Genomic DNA, 18,132 nt, shown 5'->3' on the forward strand with positions numbered 1-18,132 from the left:
CCCCGCCCAGTGGGCGAGGCTACTTCCCAGTTGGACCCAGGTGTTGGACGGAAAGGCAAGTCAAGGCTGTGGGACGACATTACTATTACTGTGCGACGGCAGGTAATCAACACGATCAAAGTCACGGTCACCATGTCCTTAATCTTTGGGAAATATGCCCTCTTTATTCTCACCCTGTTCGGCCTTATCTTCCTCCTGCGCAACACTACTAGGAAGGTGAGAGAAGTTTATTCAATTGTTTTATTTGGGGGGGGTAATGATGAAGTTGTACTCATAAGTTTACATACCAAGACAAAATGTGTAAGATGTGTACCTTTTTTTTAAAGAAATCATGAGTATAGTCAAAAAAGTTTGATACTGTGATTACAGCTACAGAAAAGAATGATTAGATTAAAGATAACAGAGACCTTAAAGTGGAAGTCAACCCAAACATATGTTTTTCAACAATATGTTCCCAGCAGGCCCACTGTTTGAAACACGGCATTCTGATTAATTTTGCATTCGTGGAATATAAATTAAGCAGCAAAATGCACTCGTTTTTAGTCATCTCTGCGGGCGGCCATTTTGTCTTCTGTTGACTGAAAATGACAACAAAGCTGCTCATAACAACCAATCAGCTGACCTGTTTTCTGAATCTGAGCTGCGATTGGTCGTTGTGAGCAGTTGTGATGTCATTCTCAGTCGATAAAAGACAAAATGGCCGCCCCGAGACATGGCTAAAAACTAGTAGATTAACACTTATTCCACAAACGCAATGCCTTGTTTCAACTAGTGGGCTTGCATAGAACATATTCTTAAAAAAAAATGTTTGCCTAGACTTCCGCTTTAAACAACATAAATCCTGAATTGCACAAATTTAAAAAAAAAAAAAATCAACAGACCCTAATTCATTGATTCTCAACCAGGGTGCCACGGGACATTTGTGTGCCACGGGACATTTGTTTGCCTTGAGAGATCATCAGGTGTACCATGGCAAATTATCCAATGTAAATTATTTAGACAAAAAAATAATCATGTAATAAAAAATTCAAAAACTTTTTGTTAATTTATGTATGCCAACTGGGATCAGAACACCCCCTCGACCCATTAAAAGGTCATATTTGTTATGACTTGTTGCTATATATACTGTATATCGGTTGATATACAGTTACTAAGTTTATAAACTTGATTTTACTCAATGACACGGTGTCAGTACGTCAAACCTTCTTCGAGTGAGGATGTAGACTCATTTCCAGTTTCAGCTCTCTGTAGTTACTTTGTATTTTCGCTGATAAAGACATTTTACTCAAAAACATCCGTGTCACGTCTGCATATGGGTCCAAATCCCGATCCTGACGTGAACGTACTGACCTGTCGTGGACCCAGCTGACTCAGACAATTCATGGGGCTGAACACGTTACCAACTGCTCGAAACCATCCCTCCACCTCCAATCAGGGAGTGATTGCCTCAACGGCTGCTTTGCCTTTTCACTGGGAACCTCTCGTATCGTGGTAAACATACCCTTCTCCCAGCTCTTTTGGAATTCTTTGCAGACATCGAATTCTAAATGAGTGAATATTTGCACCAAAACTATAATGTTCACCAGCTTGAACATTAAATATCTTGTCTTTGTAGTGTATTCAAATAGTTACTGGTTGAAAAGGATTTGCAAATCATTAAAGCTGAAATCAACCCAAACATATTTGTTTCAAGAATATGTTCCCAGCAGGCCCACTACTTGAAACACAGCATTCTGATTAATAGGGTGTTTGTGCAATATGAGTTAGGCACCAAATCCACCCGTTTTTAGCCATCTCTGGGGCGGCCATTTTGTCACTTCTATCGACTGAAAATGACATCACAACTACCCAGGGCTCAGGGAGTGACTAATCACAGCTCGTCTGTTTTCTAAAGCTGAGCCGTGATTGGTCGTTACCTGAGTCCTGGGTAGTTGTGATGTCATTTTCAGTCGACACAAGTGACAAAATGGCCGCCCCAGAGGTGGCTAAAAACGAGTGAATTAAGTCTTATCCCACAAATGCAATATTTATCAGAATGCCTAGTGGACTTGCATAGAACATATTATTGAAAAAAATATGTTTGAGTTGATTTCCACTTTAAGTCCTGCTGCCATTTACATTTAATTTGATTAAATGTACATTTATTCCAATTTCATTGGAATTATGGTTTGGGCACTATGTTTGCAGCTGTGCTAAAAACAACACATTTGCGCTGTGAAATCTTGCAATGAATTACATTTTAACAGGTTGCTCGTTTATCACTTATTCAGCAGATTCAATAGTAACTGTTCTGTTGTTCCCTGTTCTCTTCTGTTTTCATTTGGTCAGCAATAGACACTTGTCAGACCGGATTATTGCTCAGCTGTCATGTAATGTTTTCTTAGATGGGCTCATGTAATCAACATTGACTTGCACTGCTTCATTCCTTCTCCTGCCAATAAACCTGTTCGGCACTGTGGGAGGTGCGACTCACACGCACGCACACACAAACTCATTTCATCTTCCAAACCGCTTATCTATCCTGTTCAGGGTCGCGGGAAGGTGCTGGAGCCTATCGCAGCTGACAATGGGTGAAAGGCAGACTACACCCTGAACTGGTCGCCAGCCAGTCGCAGGGCACACACACACAGACACCGTCACTGAGCGGGAACCGATCCCACGCTGCCCGCACACAACTCAGGCGTGTGTACCACTACATCATCAGTGACCCGCACACACAAACTATAGCTATAGATTTTAAATGAAAAAAAAATAAAGATACTGTACTAATAATACTTTTGATAATACAAAAAATGCATTTTGACCGTTTTTATACACTTTAGAAAAATTGAAGAAAACATTTAACATTTTCAAATACAGCTAATAATTGAGATTGAATTGTCCTCATTTTCAAGTTGTTCAAGGTAATGAAAAGCAATAACAGCCACCACTTACAGTAACATAAATTGACAACAAAATCTGTAAATTGTCTGAGTATCTAGACACACATGTTTATCTATTAAGGCAAACCAACAAGTCACAGATAATAATAGTAATAATGAAAAAACTAAAATAAAATAAATTAAAATACTTTCAGTTATTGGCTATCCAGAACAGTAGCAGGTAGGGTTGGGCATCGTTTGAATTTGGACGATTCCGGTTCCGATGTTTTGATTCGATTCTGGTTCCTAACGATTCACAATTTCGATTCTTAACAAAAGGATTCATTTTTGGACAAATCACATGAACTTCTCTGTTCTTCAATTTCATGAACTTTTTACTATTTGTGAACTTTACCATGGATTACTCAAAGGGCTGTTTTTAACCAGTATTTATTTTAATACATTTTTTTGCATTATTATCTAGTATTATTTTCTTCACAAGAGCTTTATTTTTTAGAAGTTCAAGACAATACAATAATGCAGCTGTTACTGAAAACATGCTACTGAACACTTGGCTAACCTTCTCTTGCTTTAGAAAGAAAATATAAATGACAAACACAACGCTGCATTTTATGGGCAAGCAAGGAAGTCTATCTAATCTAAGCAGTCTGAGCAAACATATGATGCATATGTATGTACAGTGTTTCTGTACATGCTGCAGATGCGTAAGCTATAAACTAAATATTAGCTGGATATGTGCATTTGAGTTTTGAACTTGTCGGTCCAATATGGCCATTAGACGTACTTAGCCGATTCTGACTTTGGGTCAGGAGCCGCAACGCGCCATTCTATGGTTCGGCATCGGCCGAATGAGCCAGCCGGGCCGGCCCGGCCCGAGCAGGATCAGCGACCCGGCGATGAGCGACCGCTGCCACCGCGGCGGCTGCTGGGGGGATCCGTTAAAAGGGCCGGGCGCACGCTGAGAGAAGCTGCCGCCGCCGCCCACGCTTGCCAGCCGGTACGAAGTGAGCGGAGGGGCTGACCGAAAGGACCACGGCAGCTCGAGTGGGGGCGAGCTTCCGTGCTATTGCGACGCAGCTTCGACTGCAGGAGCCGGGGGCGCACACTTTTTTTTTTAATCGGTCCTACTTTGTTTGTAGCTCATGCGCGCGTCTAACTAGGGAGTCGACGAGCAGTCTGCACTCGGCAGAGCAAGGAGGGAGGGGCGCAGGGGGCACGCTTCGGCAGTGTGCGCGGGTGCAGCAGACCATTAGCAGCAGACGTTGGCAAAGCGCTATTGGTATCGAAGTCAGTGGTTTGGTATCGGTAATATCGATGCCAGAGCAAGTTAGTTCAAATCCGTTCAAAATGTTTAGCATCGATAAAGTACCGAAGTATCGATATTTTTGACAATCCACCTACTGTGTAAGCGGTCTTTGAATAAACTTCGACTAAGCTCAGAAACTTTTTTTAAATTGCAATTCCATGTACAGTGTATTTGTTCTTCTCCAATCGTTTCTAGAGTTCTGGCCTCATTTTTCAAGGACTTTTTTTCTTTTCAGGAGACAAACAGATTTGATTAAAAAGTGCAGCGAAACCTCACAGAGCCCATTGTTTGTCAATGGGTTCTGTGAAGTTTTATTATCAGCATAGTCAGGCAAAAGTGCATACACGCAAGCCAAGCCACACAAATAGTTTTTTAAAATAAAAACCATTTAATAAACACACAGTCAAGGTCATAATCATTTGTTAAACGCCATTTCAATATAAACATAGGATGTCATTTGTCATTTCATACAATAGCATTAACCACAAATTAATCATAAACAGATTGCATAAACCAACCCCAGTCCAGAAGACCTAATTTGGTGTTTAGATAACAGTTATTATTTTCATGGAGACACTGTTGGGAGACTGGGAAAAAAAAGTGGTTACACAGTTCAAATGAGAATCAAGGATATAGCCACCAGGGGGGGTTGTGTGCACATGAAGCTTCACAAGTTTAGCCTTTTTTGTGAAACATTTGGATGGAAAGTTTTAAGCGTTCAGAAGGCTTCATCTAACCATCACTAACGGTCGGCAGTTTTATGCATAGCGATAGTATAAAACTCATTCAGTACCAAACATTTTCGAAGATGACATGACAATGTCTGGACTGTGAAAAGACAAATATGTCTTTGGGATTGAATGAGTTTTAAATTATACTCACAATCTGCTGAAATGACGTCAAATTACCATAAATTATGTATTATCTTATTTGCTCCAGTTGTCCGCGTGTCGGTGAAGCGATCAAAGCACCATATTTCATTTAATGGGCCATTTGTTGTATCAAAGTACATGCACGTCTTTGTGAATATAAACTTGCACGGCTTATTTTGACAACCTAGCTTTGTCTAAAAAGCAAAAAACAACCACCAAATAGATTCCAAAGTCCTTATTGTCACATTTTATGGCGCAGACCCAACAAATTTGATCTTATGAAAACATACAAGGCAACAAATAATAATTATGAAAAATTTCTAACGGAGGGATGAGGATAATTATTCCCCAAAATTTTCATGACGGAGCAGCCGACAGGGCCTCTCTAACCTGATCACTATACTGTATGTCACCGGCATAGATAGTTGAACAAACATATATTCGTAATAAATAAATATTTTTCCGACCAATCCAGTAAAACTGGAAAATTTCCTGTGGCACACTTGATGATCTCTCGCTACACACCAAAGAGCCACTCCCCAGTTGCACTGAGTCACTGTGACCCGTAGTTTAAACGGCACCATGTATGTATAACATGTCATCTCTGCAGAGTTGGAAGTACCACACAGTGTCAGTACTGTACAAAGTCAAGAACCGGTTCATGTCATCAAACTTGTCTGCAAGCCTCCCCACGTTTCAGCACAGGGGTACCTTCTGTCCCCACCTGGGCCAGCCACCGTCACCTGAAGAAGAGCTGGAGGAACATAACCTGTTGGACCTCATTGCCTGGCCCCAGCAACCCTCCGGCTCTGCATCACCCAACCTGTCCCAGACAAGTGACCCCGCCCACAGCCTGTTTACAATTGTCCCTGCCAAAAACGACCAGAATTGGTACATTGGTGACGAGCTGGAAGTGCAGATCCATCTGCATGACTTCAAGGGCCGACCCAAGCGCTACGGCGGCGATTTGCTGTTGGCTCGGTTGCACTCGCCAAAACACAGGGCGGGCGTGGCCGGGCAGGTGCTGGACCACAACAATGGACTTTATTCCGCTCGATTCCCGCTTCCGTGGGAGGGCTCTGCTCAGGTTGGGGTCACGATGGTGCACTCGAGCGAGGCCATCGCCGTGCTGCAGCGATTGAGGGAGAAACGTCACGATCGGCTGTACTTCTCCGGTATCTTTCGCCGAGGCAATCATTCTGAGAAGACGCTGTGCCACATGTGTCTGCCGCAAGAGAAGGGGCCACTGTGCAACTACACGGACCTTCACACCGGTGATCCTTGGTATTGCTACAAGCCCAAAATGCTCAGCTGCGACACCAGAAACAACCACGCCCTGGGGGGCTCCCTCAAAAACATTATCACCAACAAGGAAGCTTTGCTCTTTCAGAGGTCTTTACACTCAATGATTGTTTGGGATGAGCTTTTTCAAAAGTATTTCAAGCAGAACAATCTCTTAAACCCCAAATCACATTTGAGTTATTGGAACGTTCACCTCTGAAACTGTCAACAGTAGCACTTGGGTTCATCTCTGTATGACCTCCAGTTGAAAAGCTATTTGACACAAAACAAGTTGTGGGCCCCAAACTCTGATTTGGGTACTTCACATAGAAGAAAACGTGATATACTGGGAGAAAATTGGTTAAAAAATGGATAATATCTGGGGACCCATGTATCACAGTTGGGGTACTTCCTGGTGTCATAGAAGGATGGGATTTAGGTTTTAAGGATGTGGCTGGTACTGTTGGAATTGCTCACCCTCTTTTTGTTCTTAGTTGATAGTATCTCTGTTACTATTCCTGTTGTAACCTTTGTAATCCACTTTTTGACATCAGTGGCGTGAACATTAAATTTCCCATCCATGCTTCCACATCAGACACCATCATCGTGCTGCCTTCCAGGAAAGGTACTGCTGAACTTCAGAAGAACGATTCTCACTTTTTGGGGATGGTGATTGCATCATTGTGTCTGCCATCAATATAGAAAATGCCCGTCAAAAAGTGGATCCTGTGAAGCTGGCAACATCTGGATACTACTACCAGGACATTTGGAGGCCATTGGGTGGCGTAACCATGCGCCAGTTTGATGAGGCATCCATCACTCAGTGTTTGACCAACAAGTTGGTCTACATGTACGGCGACTCTACCATGCGCCAGTGGTTCGAGTACCTTGTCACTGTGCTTCCAGGTGAGTGCGTTTCATCACTTATATATATATATGTGTGTATATATATATATATATATATATATATATATATATATATATATATATATATATATATATATATATATATATATAGTGAATCTGGATGAATGACAATTGTTACACTTTAGTCAATGCTTGTGATCACGTCGAAGGGTCTCGTGAAAATGGCTGAACTCCCAGTTGCTCCTGACCAGAGGTTTCCTCTTATGTAGCTTTATTGTATTCTACCTTTCAGGGATGAAGGAATTCAAACAGGAGAGTACAATAAAGGTGGGACCCTTTATGGCGGTGGACAGCACCCACAATATTCTGCTCAAGTACCGCTTCCATGGCCCACCCATCGTCTCCTTCACCACCGTCATGGCACACAAGTTGAGTTACATTGCCAATGAGTTGGACAGCCTGACTGGCGGTCCCAACATGGTTGTGGCGCTCAGCCTCTGGGCTCACTTCAGCGCCTTCCCCGTGGAGGTATACATACATCGCCTCCGGCATATCCGCAAGGCGGTGGTGCGACTCCTGGACCGGGCGCCGGGGACGGTGGTGGTGATCCGCACGGCCAACCCTAGGGCCCTTGACCGGGACCTCAGCCTGAACTTCAGTGACTGGTTTTCGCTGCAACTGAATGTCGTACTGCGCGCCATGTTCAAGGGTCTCAATGTTATGCTGGTGGATGCCTGGCAGATGTGCGTGGCGCACCACCAACCTCACAACATTCACCCTCCTAGGGCCATTGTCAAAAACATGGTAGACATGATGTTGTCCCACGTTTGTCGTGACGGGACCAGGAGCAGTGTATGATTTTCATAAATCCAACTAGGTTGAAAGTGCAAACCAATAGGGGCCTCGTTGAAAATGAACAAAATGTCATGTCATGTCATCTTCCAAACCGCTTATCCTATATAGGGTCGCGGGAAGTTGCTGGAGCCTATCCCAGCCGTCAATGGGCGAAGGCAGACTACACCCCGAACTGGTCGCCAGCCAGTCGCAGGGCACACATAGACACTGAAAATGAACAAAATCACAGCAATATTAAAATCACATCAATATGTTTTATATATATGCCATGGCAATATAGCCATGGGATATGAAAGCTTTTTTTATTTTTTAAACGCTGTTATTGTTTTTAGTTTCTTCATTTTTGCTTATTCCAGCACACAACAGGCATCACACGCTACCTGTTCCTTGCACCTTCTCTCCCGCTGTAAAAAAAAAAAAAGATGCATTGGCTCAGCATTAAAAAGGACAGATGTGACGGATATTTTTAAAGTTATGTATTTCAGTTCAGCTAGTGGTGAGTAGATGCCGCAAGACCTATCTAGCTAAGTCGAAATAAAGTAGGCTACAAATGATTGGGAAGAGTTACTTATGTCAACCGAGCAGATTTCATGGATAGGCGGTAGCAGTATTTATTAAAAAAACGGTATGTATGTATGTATTTAAAATTCTTTATTCAAGAACACAGATCAATACATCAAAATAACAGCCAGGGGGAGACAGACAAACAGGAAAATACATTTATTTTACAAAAATATTATAACGCGCTCATAAATACAAAATCTGAGTGTTTCCCTATTTGTGTACAATCATTTTAATACAGTATATTGTCTGACTTCATTTTCAAACATGAAAATTAAAGGTCTTCAGTGGCTCCGGTTGAGATGGTAGTGCAGACGTGCAGACGTGCAGTCACTTGTCTTCGGCGTGGGTGCACTTCTCACTCGATCGACCACAAACGTGTGACTGTGCGTAAAAACAAAAACAAAGAAAAATAAAATAAAAACGGACTAGTACAGAAAACGAATTAAAGAACAGTGTTGTGGTAGTGTTTAAGTCTTAAAATATGCTAAGGAGAGAAGGGATTAAGTTTAAGGCTCTGTTTCAGTTATTAAGAGAACGGGGTTGAGAAGAGAATTTGGTAATATTTGTTTTTCTCCTAGTACTGTGCAATAGTCATAATGCTCTGCCCACACTCCAGCACAGTAGGCGGTGGTATCTTCATTTTAAATCTGAAAGTCTAAGTAAAGTATTTATCAGTACTTATTTGATTCCCTGGCTGGCGACTAGTTCAGGGTGTAGTATGCCTTTCGCCCATTGTCGGCTGGGATAGGCTCCAGGACCTCCCCGCGACCCTGTACAGGATAATCGGTTTGGAAGATGACAATATTTGATTCCCACCACTAGTGTTCCGCCCCCCGCACGTCTCACGAACTGACAAATCGAGCACGCTCTCGCTCCTGCTTAAACCTCGCCGTTTATCGCGTTGTGTGGACACAGCTGATCGTTTGCCTGCCTGTTCGACAAAATAAAGCAGGCCAGGCTAGCCGGACGCACAGCTACTCCCACTGGGAGCAGGTGAGAGTCGGGCCACAAGCAAGAGGCGACTGCCGGGACAGGAATTGGGGAACGTTTCATCTCACTTCCCGCCATGAAACTCTGCACTGTCGCGGCTAGCTAACGATAGCATCGTCCCGACTGACAGGGACCGATGGCCAAAGAAATCCCCGAGGCGGTTAGCTTAAATTTCAATGTTGTTGTTTATTAAAAGCCACGCTCGGTCACCATGTCCTGCTCCGGCAACCTGGTATGGGATGTAAATAAACGCCTCATCGGATACAGCGAGCCAAACAACATTCGGACGAACTATTTAGGTAAGAATGGGACAACAAAGTGGAGAAAGCTAGCGTGTTTGGAACGTAGTGGAATGTCGCCCTTGTTCTTATATGATCCTCTATGATAATGTTTACCACAGAGAAGATAGTTTGACAGGTTCACACTTATGTAATGTAATGTAAACACGGACTGTCTTATTATTGTCATTGTGAGATATATCTTCTCGAGAAATTGCTGTGCACGTGATTACCTAAGTGAATTACTTGTGTTATTGGTCCTTTGTACGGTTCTGTCAAGCTGTTTACAGCTGATTGGGTTTAAGTTAAAAGACTGAAGCCCCGAATAGGTGCGGCAGGTGCAATTTTAGTCACTGCTGTATTTAGCTTGACAACTTGAAGCTCTCATTGTGTTCTGTTACACTGCACCAGCAGCAGTAGAAACAGAAGCAACAGAAACAGAAGCAGCAGCAGCAGCAGCAGCTCTCCCAGTTTATATTTAGCCTGGAAAAGGAGAAGGGGGACAACTTGTTGGTTGTGTTCCAATCACAAACTATTGCCTCGCAAAAGGGATTCTAGACTCACTTTTGAAACGTGATTCCGCCCCAGATTCTCAAACTTGAAAAATATATTACGCACTTCCATAACATTGACATGCACTGCACATAAAGTAATTCTAAAGAAAAGGACGATAAAACACCGTTTCGTGCCTGCTTGTTGACCAGTAATATGAAATTTTGTACTGCGACAATTGGATTTTTTTTAAACCTGTGAACCATCTTTGGAGAGACCCTGACATAGGAAACATTGTAAAGTAAATTCATTTTTTCCAGGCTTAAAACTGTTGCAGTCCTAAAATCTTTTTGAATTGTGCAGGTAAAGTTTTAAGAACAAAGGGGAAGTAAACACAAGATATCAAAACTCTTGTTACATTTTTTTAATGTATATCTTCATCAGCTGCTGTTTATTTCCAGTAAATCTATGGAGTATTTACTATTTAAAACATCACATCTGCCTTTTGTGTACTCGCTTAGGACAGCAATAAATGAAATGATATGATGACTAAGCAGTTTAATAAGTTCATAGAAGGCAATTAATCTGCATACTCTTTTGTGGCTGACACAGTTTGTTTCTTCTTCACTTTAATAAACTGTGCTAACTGAAATGGCTCCAACCTAACTATGTTTACTTGTTATTGTCAAACAAACATTCAGACTCTTTATCTTGAGGTGTTTTATTACGCTACAGAGCTCCGTAGAGTGACGGAAGAGGTGGAGTTTTACAACACTTCTCAGACAGTGGAGCATTCAAAAGCATTAATGAATTTGTTCTCTTTTTAAAACTTTAAAATGTTTAATGTGTTAAAATAACAGATGACATAGTGATAGACCAGTAGTACAGCACTTGCAAAATCTATCTCACTCTGGATTCTGTCACCCCTGGAGTGCCTTGGTAGCTATTAAATCTCGACTGGCATGTTGACGTCACTTCCGGTCTGCCGCTGATAATGATTTTGTCCATCATGGCACTGGCCTTATGTTGATTAATGATTATGTCTAAACTTAGTATTATTCACAGTATTGTGTTTTGAATCGTTCTGGCATAACAATGTATTCTTGCTTGGTGTATACATCTCTCCAATAAAATCATTTGATATCTCGATTCATGGGGTGTGATACGATTAATGGCTGGTTTATTTTAAAGTGAAACGTTTTGGTTCAATTACGTAGGGTTATCATTTGGTTTGATATGGCACAGCTCAGTTTCTTGTCATTTTACAATATGAATAACCTTGTCTGTAGGCCATTATAAATGTGGAATTTCCTTCAAAGATATATCTCACCAATAAGACAACTCGATACATACCCGTGTCTCGATATATTTTAAAGTGTAAGGATTCGGTGCCATTTGAGACCCTTGAATCTATTAAATAAAGATTTTCCGATTCAAGTCTTTTTTTTTGTTACATCTTTAACATTTTGGGGGTTTAGTTCCTCTTTAACTGTCATTTAACCCTTGTATGTTGTTAGTATCTGTGGGACCCGTTTTCAGTTTTTATCAAAAGAAAAATGACACAAGGCATATTGTATGGATTCAGTTTATATATATTTTATGCTTAATACACTTTTCTCAGACAGGCATTAACATTTTCTCACATTACTTTCTGTTTAAACGCTCTCAAACCTGTTGTAGGTTTAACGCCAAAGATCAAAACTTGTTTTCAGGCCAAAACCTTTATTTGAGAAATCAAAATATAAACGTCCATGCTTTCATTTTGTTCAGCTTCATCTGGGCCAGGTGTAAATCTTTTCCTATTAAGAAAAAAAAGATAGCTTTTTCAAATGACAAATTTAATTTTAATGATTAATATTGGACAGATAAAATCTTAATGGTGACTCACATGTATTTCACAGTACTCTGACCATACCCCTCCATCCTGTTTGTCGCCAATGTCTTTGTTTTTCAGGTGAAGAACATAGTTATGGATAGTTGTTGGTGCTGTTTTTCTTCTGGGCTTGAAGATTCATATAAACAGACAAGCCATCTTGGACTATATTTGAGAATGGGTTCTCAATAAGCGAACCGGAATGCAGAACACAATGACAGTTCATACGCTGCATTGAATTTCAAAACTAAGAATCACAGACTTCTGTTTTTACGGTATATGAACCACTGAGATGGTCCAAAAAAGCTTTGCTGGGCTAGATGCACAGACATCACCTACGCGCTAGCTAGCAAAGAGCTTCAGCTGGCTACAATTGTGGCTAAACATGTTGCGGAGTTGCTCCTAAGTCAGTCATCATCGCCTCCATGGCGGCAAGTAAGATAGACTAGTATCATTCTTACAAAGGGATTACGAGGAAAGACATATTGCTAATTGATAAATTAACCTAAGACTGACATGTACGTAATCTGAATTAAATGCTTGGGTGATGAAGTGCACTTTTCGCAAAAGTCTGTCTGGAACTGCGTTAAAGCAAAGCGAATACAGCTTTGAAACGCAAAATAGTAGGCAAATTAATACATTTTTGCACTCTCGATAAAGAGAAAACAAAAAAAAAATTAACTTCAGTTACGGCGTACGTCCGCCAAGAGGAGTGGCCCATAAATTTGAAAGTGTATCGATATAGTAGAAAATATTTATAATATCAGTAATGTTATCTTTGTGTTCACAACAGAGTCCTGACTTTTGACGTCTTTACAATAAATGTTGTCAAAGTTATATTACAGTAGATCTCACCTTTTTATTTAATCAATTTAGTTTTACTAAGATGCAATACATTCAGAAATACGTACCAAGCTTAAACCGAAATGTATAATTGTTTGAAATTTCCACTCTGATCTTTGTAGACAAGAAAATACAGTTTCTTTCTATACACAATGTGAATTTAAGAAATAAACACAGTTGGTTATATGAAAAAGACAACCAATTGTTCATTTGTTCTATTGTCATATTTTTATTGTTTAATAAAACCCTTGTTTCAGGTCCCTGGGATTAACCTGCAAAAAATACATCTCAAAATTAGAAACGTGCTCATCTAAATAAGTAATTGGTGAGCAAAACTGCTCCGCAAAGAAAGAAAACATATATTTAAAGCCTTGGATCTCACTTGTTGAAGGTTTTAACAGTTTTTTTGGGCTTGTTAATAGGTTTATTTATCACATTATACTTTTATTAGGGGTACACTCGTATGTCTGTACAGTATTATACTTAGTCATATTGTTTGCCCCGCAACCAGCAAAAAATCCTAAAACTGATTTATTTTATCTACAGGTAGAAGAGAGTTTGTTCAGAGACTGAAACTAGAAGCAACGCTGAACATACACGATGGCTGTGTGAGTACGTCCCCCTGTTGACCATTGACTTGGCCGTGAGAAACCCGAACTGACAGAAAAGTTGCATGTAGAACTGTGTCACAAACACTCAAAAAACTGCGGCTGAAGTCGAGCTGCACAGCATAACTTGTACCTTCTTGTCATTACCTCTGCCAACCCGGAGATCTAACTACAACAAATAACTTAATGGATTTATATTATAAGAAAGTTAGAATGAATTTGTGTTTATTCCAAGTGAAAATCCATTGAATTCCCCCCAAAATTGAGATACTGTAGTCAAGTTGCATTCATGCATCCAGTTGCTTTGTCCGTAAACATGCATTGCTTGTGATGTATTTTTTACATTATGACAGTTTGCTTTGTCAATGTTGTCTTCCCTTTGTAGCCCTCAGGAAAGTATAGACACAAATATGCACTAGGGCTTGAACTGACTGGTAGTTGCTGCGTCAACTTTTTCACCGCGTTATGACAATAATAGCTTGAAGTCGATTAATTGCCAATCACGTGTTTTGGCATTAACAACACAGACGCCTCGCAGAAATCAACATGTGCTCAGTCGGCGCAGCAAACTAACAGCGGTGCCTCAAATTGTTTGGAAATATCTTACTAAAAATGAGACCGGTAGCATGGTCACTTTCACTGTGTATCCCCAAATACAACTAAATCAAAGTGCTGTTCATGGCCATTTTAAAGACATATGCTAACGCTAGCTGACAAACAGCCTAAATTGTCACATCAGCCATCCCATCAGGGAATTCACCAAATGCTCTCCTGTAATCGAGAAAAGACAGACGATATATTGTTGTGTCTGCATGGACCACAAAAACAGATTAGCAGTGGTAGATCTTTAGCGTGAAAATGACCGATTCATATCGACAACAATGTGTGCTTTGTTCAAGCCTTCATCCTTCACACATGCAGCAAGATTTTCTTCCTCCTTCCTTAAAATAAATAATGATGTCATCGATGAGGTGATGTTGACTCGACTATTATTCAGTCAGCGTCAACTACCGGTACAAAAATATGAAGATGTTCAACCCTTACTATGCCTCCAGTATGTACAAATGAATAAGATTCGATATAAGCGTTGTGCTCTAGATTTGTCACTTGTGATTGAGACTGTGATAGTGCTATTGATATTTGTTAAATATTATTTCGTATACATTTGATTGACCATCAACCCACTTGAGTTTTCTCACGGAGTTTATGTTCACTGTGTGCTGACTCTTTGACTCACTCCAGGTCAACACGATATCATGGAACGACACGGGAGAATACATCTTGTCAGGTTCAGATGACACCTTCCTGGCCATCACCAACCCGTACAACAAAAAGGTATGTATAGAAAATGATTAAATAGGAAATAAAGAAAGTTGAAATGATGTCTTTACCAATGTCAAAAGGTAAAAACGTAATATTTCTCACTTTCTTGACGTTAATGACGTCAGGCGTAGGTGTAATGCTGTGGGTTCGTGGCACCCATGAGTTTCCACGTGTGCTTCATGCACCTTGTTTTTCAACATTCCCATTTCGACCAAGAGAAAATCAAAACCCACCCCTTGTTTTTAAAAAAAATTTTTTATTAAACCTGGATCATTGATTAATCGTCAAAATAATGAACAGATGAATCGATTATTTGAAACAATCGTTTGTTGCAGCCCGAGATGAAACTCAAACTGTTCCCACTTTCTAGCGCCATCTTGTTTCTGCGTGACTTCCTCAGGTCAAAAAGTCAATACGGTCTGGCCACCGGGCCAATATCTTCAGTGCAAAGTTCATGCCCCACACCAACGACCAGGAGATCATCTCCTGCTCTGGGGATGGAATCCTCTACTACACCCACACAGAAAAGAGTGCCGAGTTCAACAGACAGTGTCAGTTTACCTGCCATTATGGCACCGCCTATGAGGTAAACCAAAAAAGCTTCACCAATCCCTCTGTTGACAATGTTCTTCTCCTAACTTGGTTGTTGGCTGCCTTGCCAGATTATGACAGTACCAAACGACCCCTACACCTTCTTGTCGTGTGGGGAGGATGGCACCGTGCGATGGTTCGACCTCCGCATGAAAACCAGCTGCACAAAAGAGGATTGCAAAGATGTACGGTGACATCCGTTAATGTCTCACATTTCTACTGTGTTTGTTGGTCGTCAGAAATGGCCTCCTGAAGGAAACCGTTACCCTTCGCTCTGTCCTGTTGAACCGTTAATTAACTTGAGTTGATGCAATCCTGCTCCAGCAACTCATGTTTCATTTACGACATCACTTTTTGCACCTGACTCTGTGTTTTCGAGATTTCATCACACTCACTGGGCGCAATTAAATTGTATCCAATACAAGAACAGTTTGTCTTTATAGTGATAATAATGCTCATATTTTATTGACACTGTCAGTTGCTGATGTTTATTATTGTGGTGGTGGTTTGCAGGGGGTTAACACTGCCCTCGTTATCGAGAGAGGTGTTTCTGATATTTTGCTTTCCTCATTTAGCTACATAACACTGGCGGTAAGCGGCGCAGCCGCCTCAATGCCCTGATGTTGGGGTTTGATATTCTGGCTTCTCCCTTTCTCCGTGGAGTTTGCATGTTCTTCCAGTGCTTGTTGGTTGTTGTCTCTGCTTCCTTCCATATTCCAAAAAGAAACTTTTTTTTTTTTTAAACAGGTAAAACGCCTGAACTGTTGCAAAGTGCCGAACCTATTTTGAGATTTGTAGCTCTTAACGTTTACTGACACTTTTTTTCTGTTTGAGTTTGAAATGTCCCACTGTATTTGAATGCACCGTGCGTCTCGCTGAACACAAGAGGTGTCAATGTTGGATGGAATGTTCCCCTTTCCGTTGAAACCACAAAGGTTGAGTGTATTACCAAAGATAATACAAATATTCACTCGCCCCCTGAGATGGCTAAAAACGGGTGGATTATGCCGCTTTACTCATATTCCACAAATGCAAAATTGATCAGAAGGCCATGTTTAGACTAGGTGCATAGAACATATTATTGCAAAGAATTTTTGGGGGGTTTGACTTCATCGTTAAAACATGCACCCACGCTGTGCGACCGGATGCAATTTTTACCAGCACACATTGGAAAAATGGAAGCGTTTGCGCGCATAACGGTCGCAGCGTAGAGCCTTGATAAGCGATCAGAAATTCTGCTTTATAGCTGTGTGCCACGTTGGTGTTTGACAGGACATCCTGATCAATTGCCGGAGAGCAGCAACTTCCATCTCAATCTCGCCGCTGATGCCCTACTACCTGGCGGTGGGCTGCTCGGACAGCTCTGTGCGCATCTATGACAGACGCATGCTGGGCACAAGGGCCACTGGTAAGTAGGCACACCAGAGTGTTCATTAATGAGAAATAAAATGAGCATTTCGGATTTTGGCCAATGGCTGCAATGACACAAAGTGAAAAATTTCACGCGTGTGTGTGTGTATATAGACGGACAGACAAACATAACAGATTGTAGCTCTAATTTATATACTGCCTAGATAAATTCATTGCATAAGTCTATAACATGTTTACATCATTTCAGAAAATATGAAATGTTAAAGTGATTAAAGCCAGCCATATATCCCTTTCCTAGGCAACTACATGGGCCGGGGGACGACGGGCATGTGCGTGAGGTTCGTTCCTGCTCATCTGTCCAATAAGTCGTGTCGCGTGACGTCGCTGTGCTACAGCGAGGACGGCCAGGAGGTGCTGGTCAGCTATTCATCCGATTATATCTACCTGTTTGACCCCAAAGACGACCAGGCCCGAGAGCTGAAGGGCCCCTCGGAGGAGAGGAGGGAGGAGGTAAGGACACCGGAGGAATTATGTGTCTTCCAGTACACTAGTATATGTCTACACTTGTTGGTGTCCTGGAAATGTATCCGCTTAAAGCCTCTGGTGGCTTGAGTATATGATATTTTTCTGTGACCAGAGGGGCTAGGCACCAGCTTGCTCGCAAGCTAACCTGGGCTCCTCTTGGGTGGGGGGCCGCTGACCTCTGATGTCTCACCAGGCACCAATTTAGACATGCCCTCCAAAAATTGAGCAAAATGAAATGGTGGAAAGATGTTTCACGCTATACCTCCACGATTGAATCCTATTGTACATTGTTCTCAGTATTTGTAATTGTTCTCAGCAGTTGTCTTCAAACATGTTTAATGTATTTAGAAAAAAGTCTTGAAATTCACTTGACAGGGTCTTTAACCACAAGTGGCATTTAATACTGGTTGCAGGTGGAACAGCACCAGGTCGACTTTGGTCCCTCCCCCTTTATACCAAACAACAACATGGAAAAATGGCGGCTTTTACAGACAATGTCAGTGTGGCTTTGTGGTGACTCTGTTGTGAAAAAAATGTAATCTAACGGTAGATAGACTAGTGCAGCGTGGCAAATGCTGCAAATCATCCAGAAAATCAAAGTAAGGCCTGCT

General features: G+C 41.4%; 2 protein-coding genes across 3 annotated transcripts in view; both read left to right on the forward strand.

The window, feature by feature from the left end:
• LOC147136312 (NXPE family member 3-like) lies at window positions 1-11,053 on the forward strand. Of its 2 annotated transcripts, none has more exons than XM_086050710.1 (5): window positions 1-216; window positions 5,671-6,452; window positions 6,896-6,966; window positions 7,044-7,247; window positions 7,501-11,053. In XM_086050710.1, the coding sequence occupies exons 1-5, from the start codon at window positions 133-135 to the stop codon at window positions 8,064-8,066; spliced, it is 1,707 nt and encodes a 568-aa protein (XP_085906836.1). In that variant the 5' UTR covers window positions 1-132; the 3' UTR covers window positions 8,067-11,053. The 2 variants fall into 2 exon arrangements, with proteins under 2 accessions (XP_085906836.1, XP_085906837.1); XM_086050711.1 differs by having other exon boundaries at window positions 17-102.
• Window positions 9,769-18,132, forward strand: part of dcaf6 (ddb1 and cul4 associated factor 6) — a 22,846-nt gene continuing 14,482 nt past the window's right edge. The window contains exons 1-7 of the mRNA XM_086050706.1: window positions 9,769-9,916; window positions 13,650-13,711; window positions 14,954-15,046; window positions 15,435-15,620; window positions 15,697-15,810; window positions 16,898-17,033; window positions 17,295-17,506. Of these exons, the coding sequence (XP_085906832.1) occupies window positions 9,829-9,916; window positions 13,650-13,711; window positions 14,954-15,046; window positions 15,435-15,620; window positions 15,697-15,810; window positions 16,898-17,033; window positions 17,295-17,506 (891 nt within the window). The 5' untranslated portion in view covers window positions 9,769-9,828. The remainder of the gene's footprint in view (window positions 9,917-13,649; window positions 13,712-14,953; window positions 15,047-15,434; window positions 15,621-15,696; window positions 15,811-16,897; window positions 17,034-17,294; window positions 17,507-18,132) is intronic.

The sequence above is a fragment of the Filicampus tigris genome, chromosome 14 (assembly GCF_054856515.1).
Source record: "Filicampus tigris isolate MCC_2025a chromosome 14, RoL_Ftig_1.0, whole genome shotgun sequence".
Taxonomy (NCBI): domain Eukaryota; kingdom Metazoa; phylum Chordata; class Actinopteri; order Syngnathiformes; family Syngnathidae; genus Filicampus; species Filicampus tigris.

Bases quoted from the DNA above. Each gene is read 5' to 3' on its own strand.
- LOC147136312 (XM_086050710.1), top strand. From the start codon at position 133: ATGTCCTTAATCTTTGGGAAATATGCCCTCTTTATTCTCACCCTGTTC. The intron at 217-5,670 runs GTGAGAGAAGTT...TCATCTCTGCAG, and splicing joins TGCGCAACACTACTAGGAAG to AGTTGGAAGTACCACACAGT. The intron at 7,248-7,500 runs GTGAGTGCGTTT...TCTACCTTTCAG, and splicing joins CCTTGTCACTGTGCTTCCAG to GGATGAAGGAATTCAAACAG.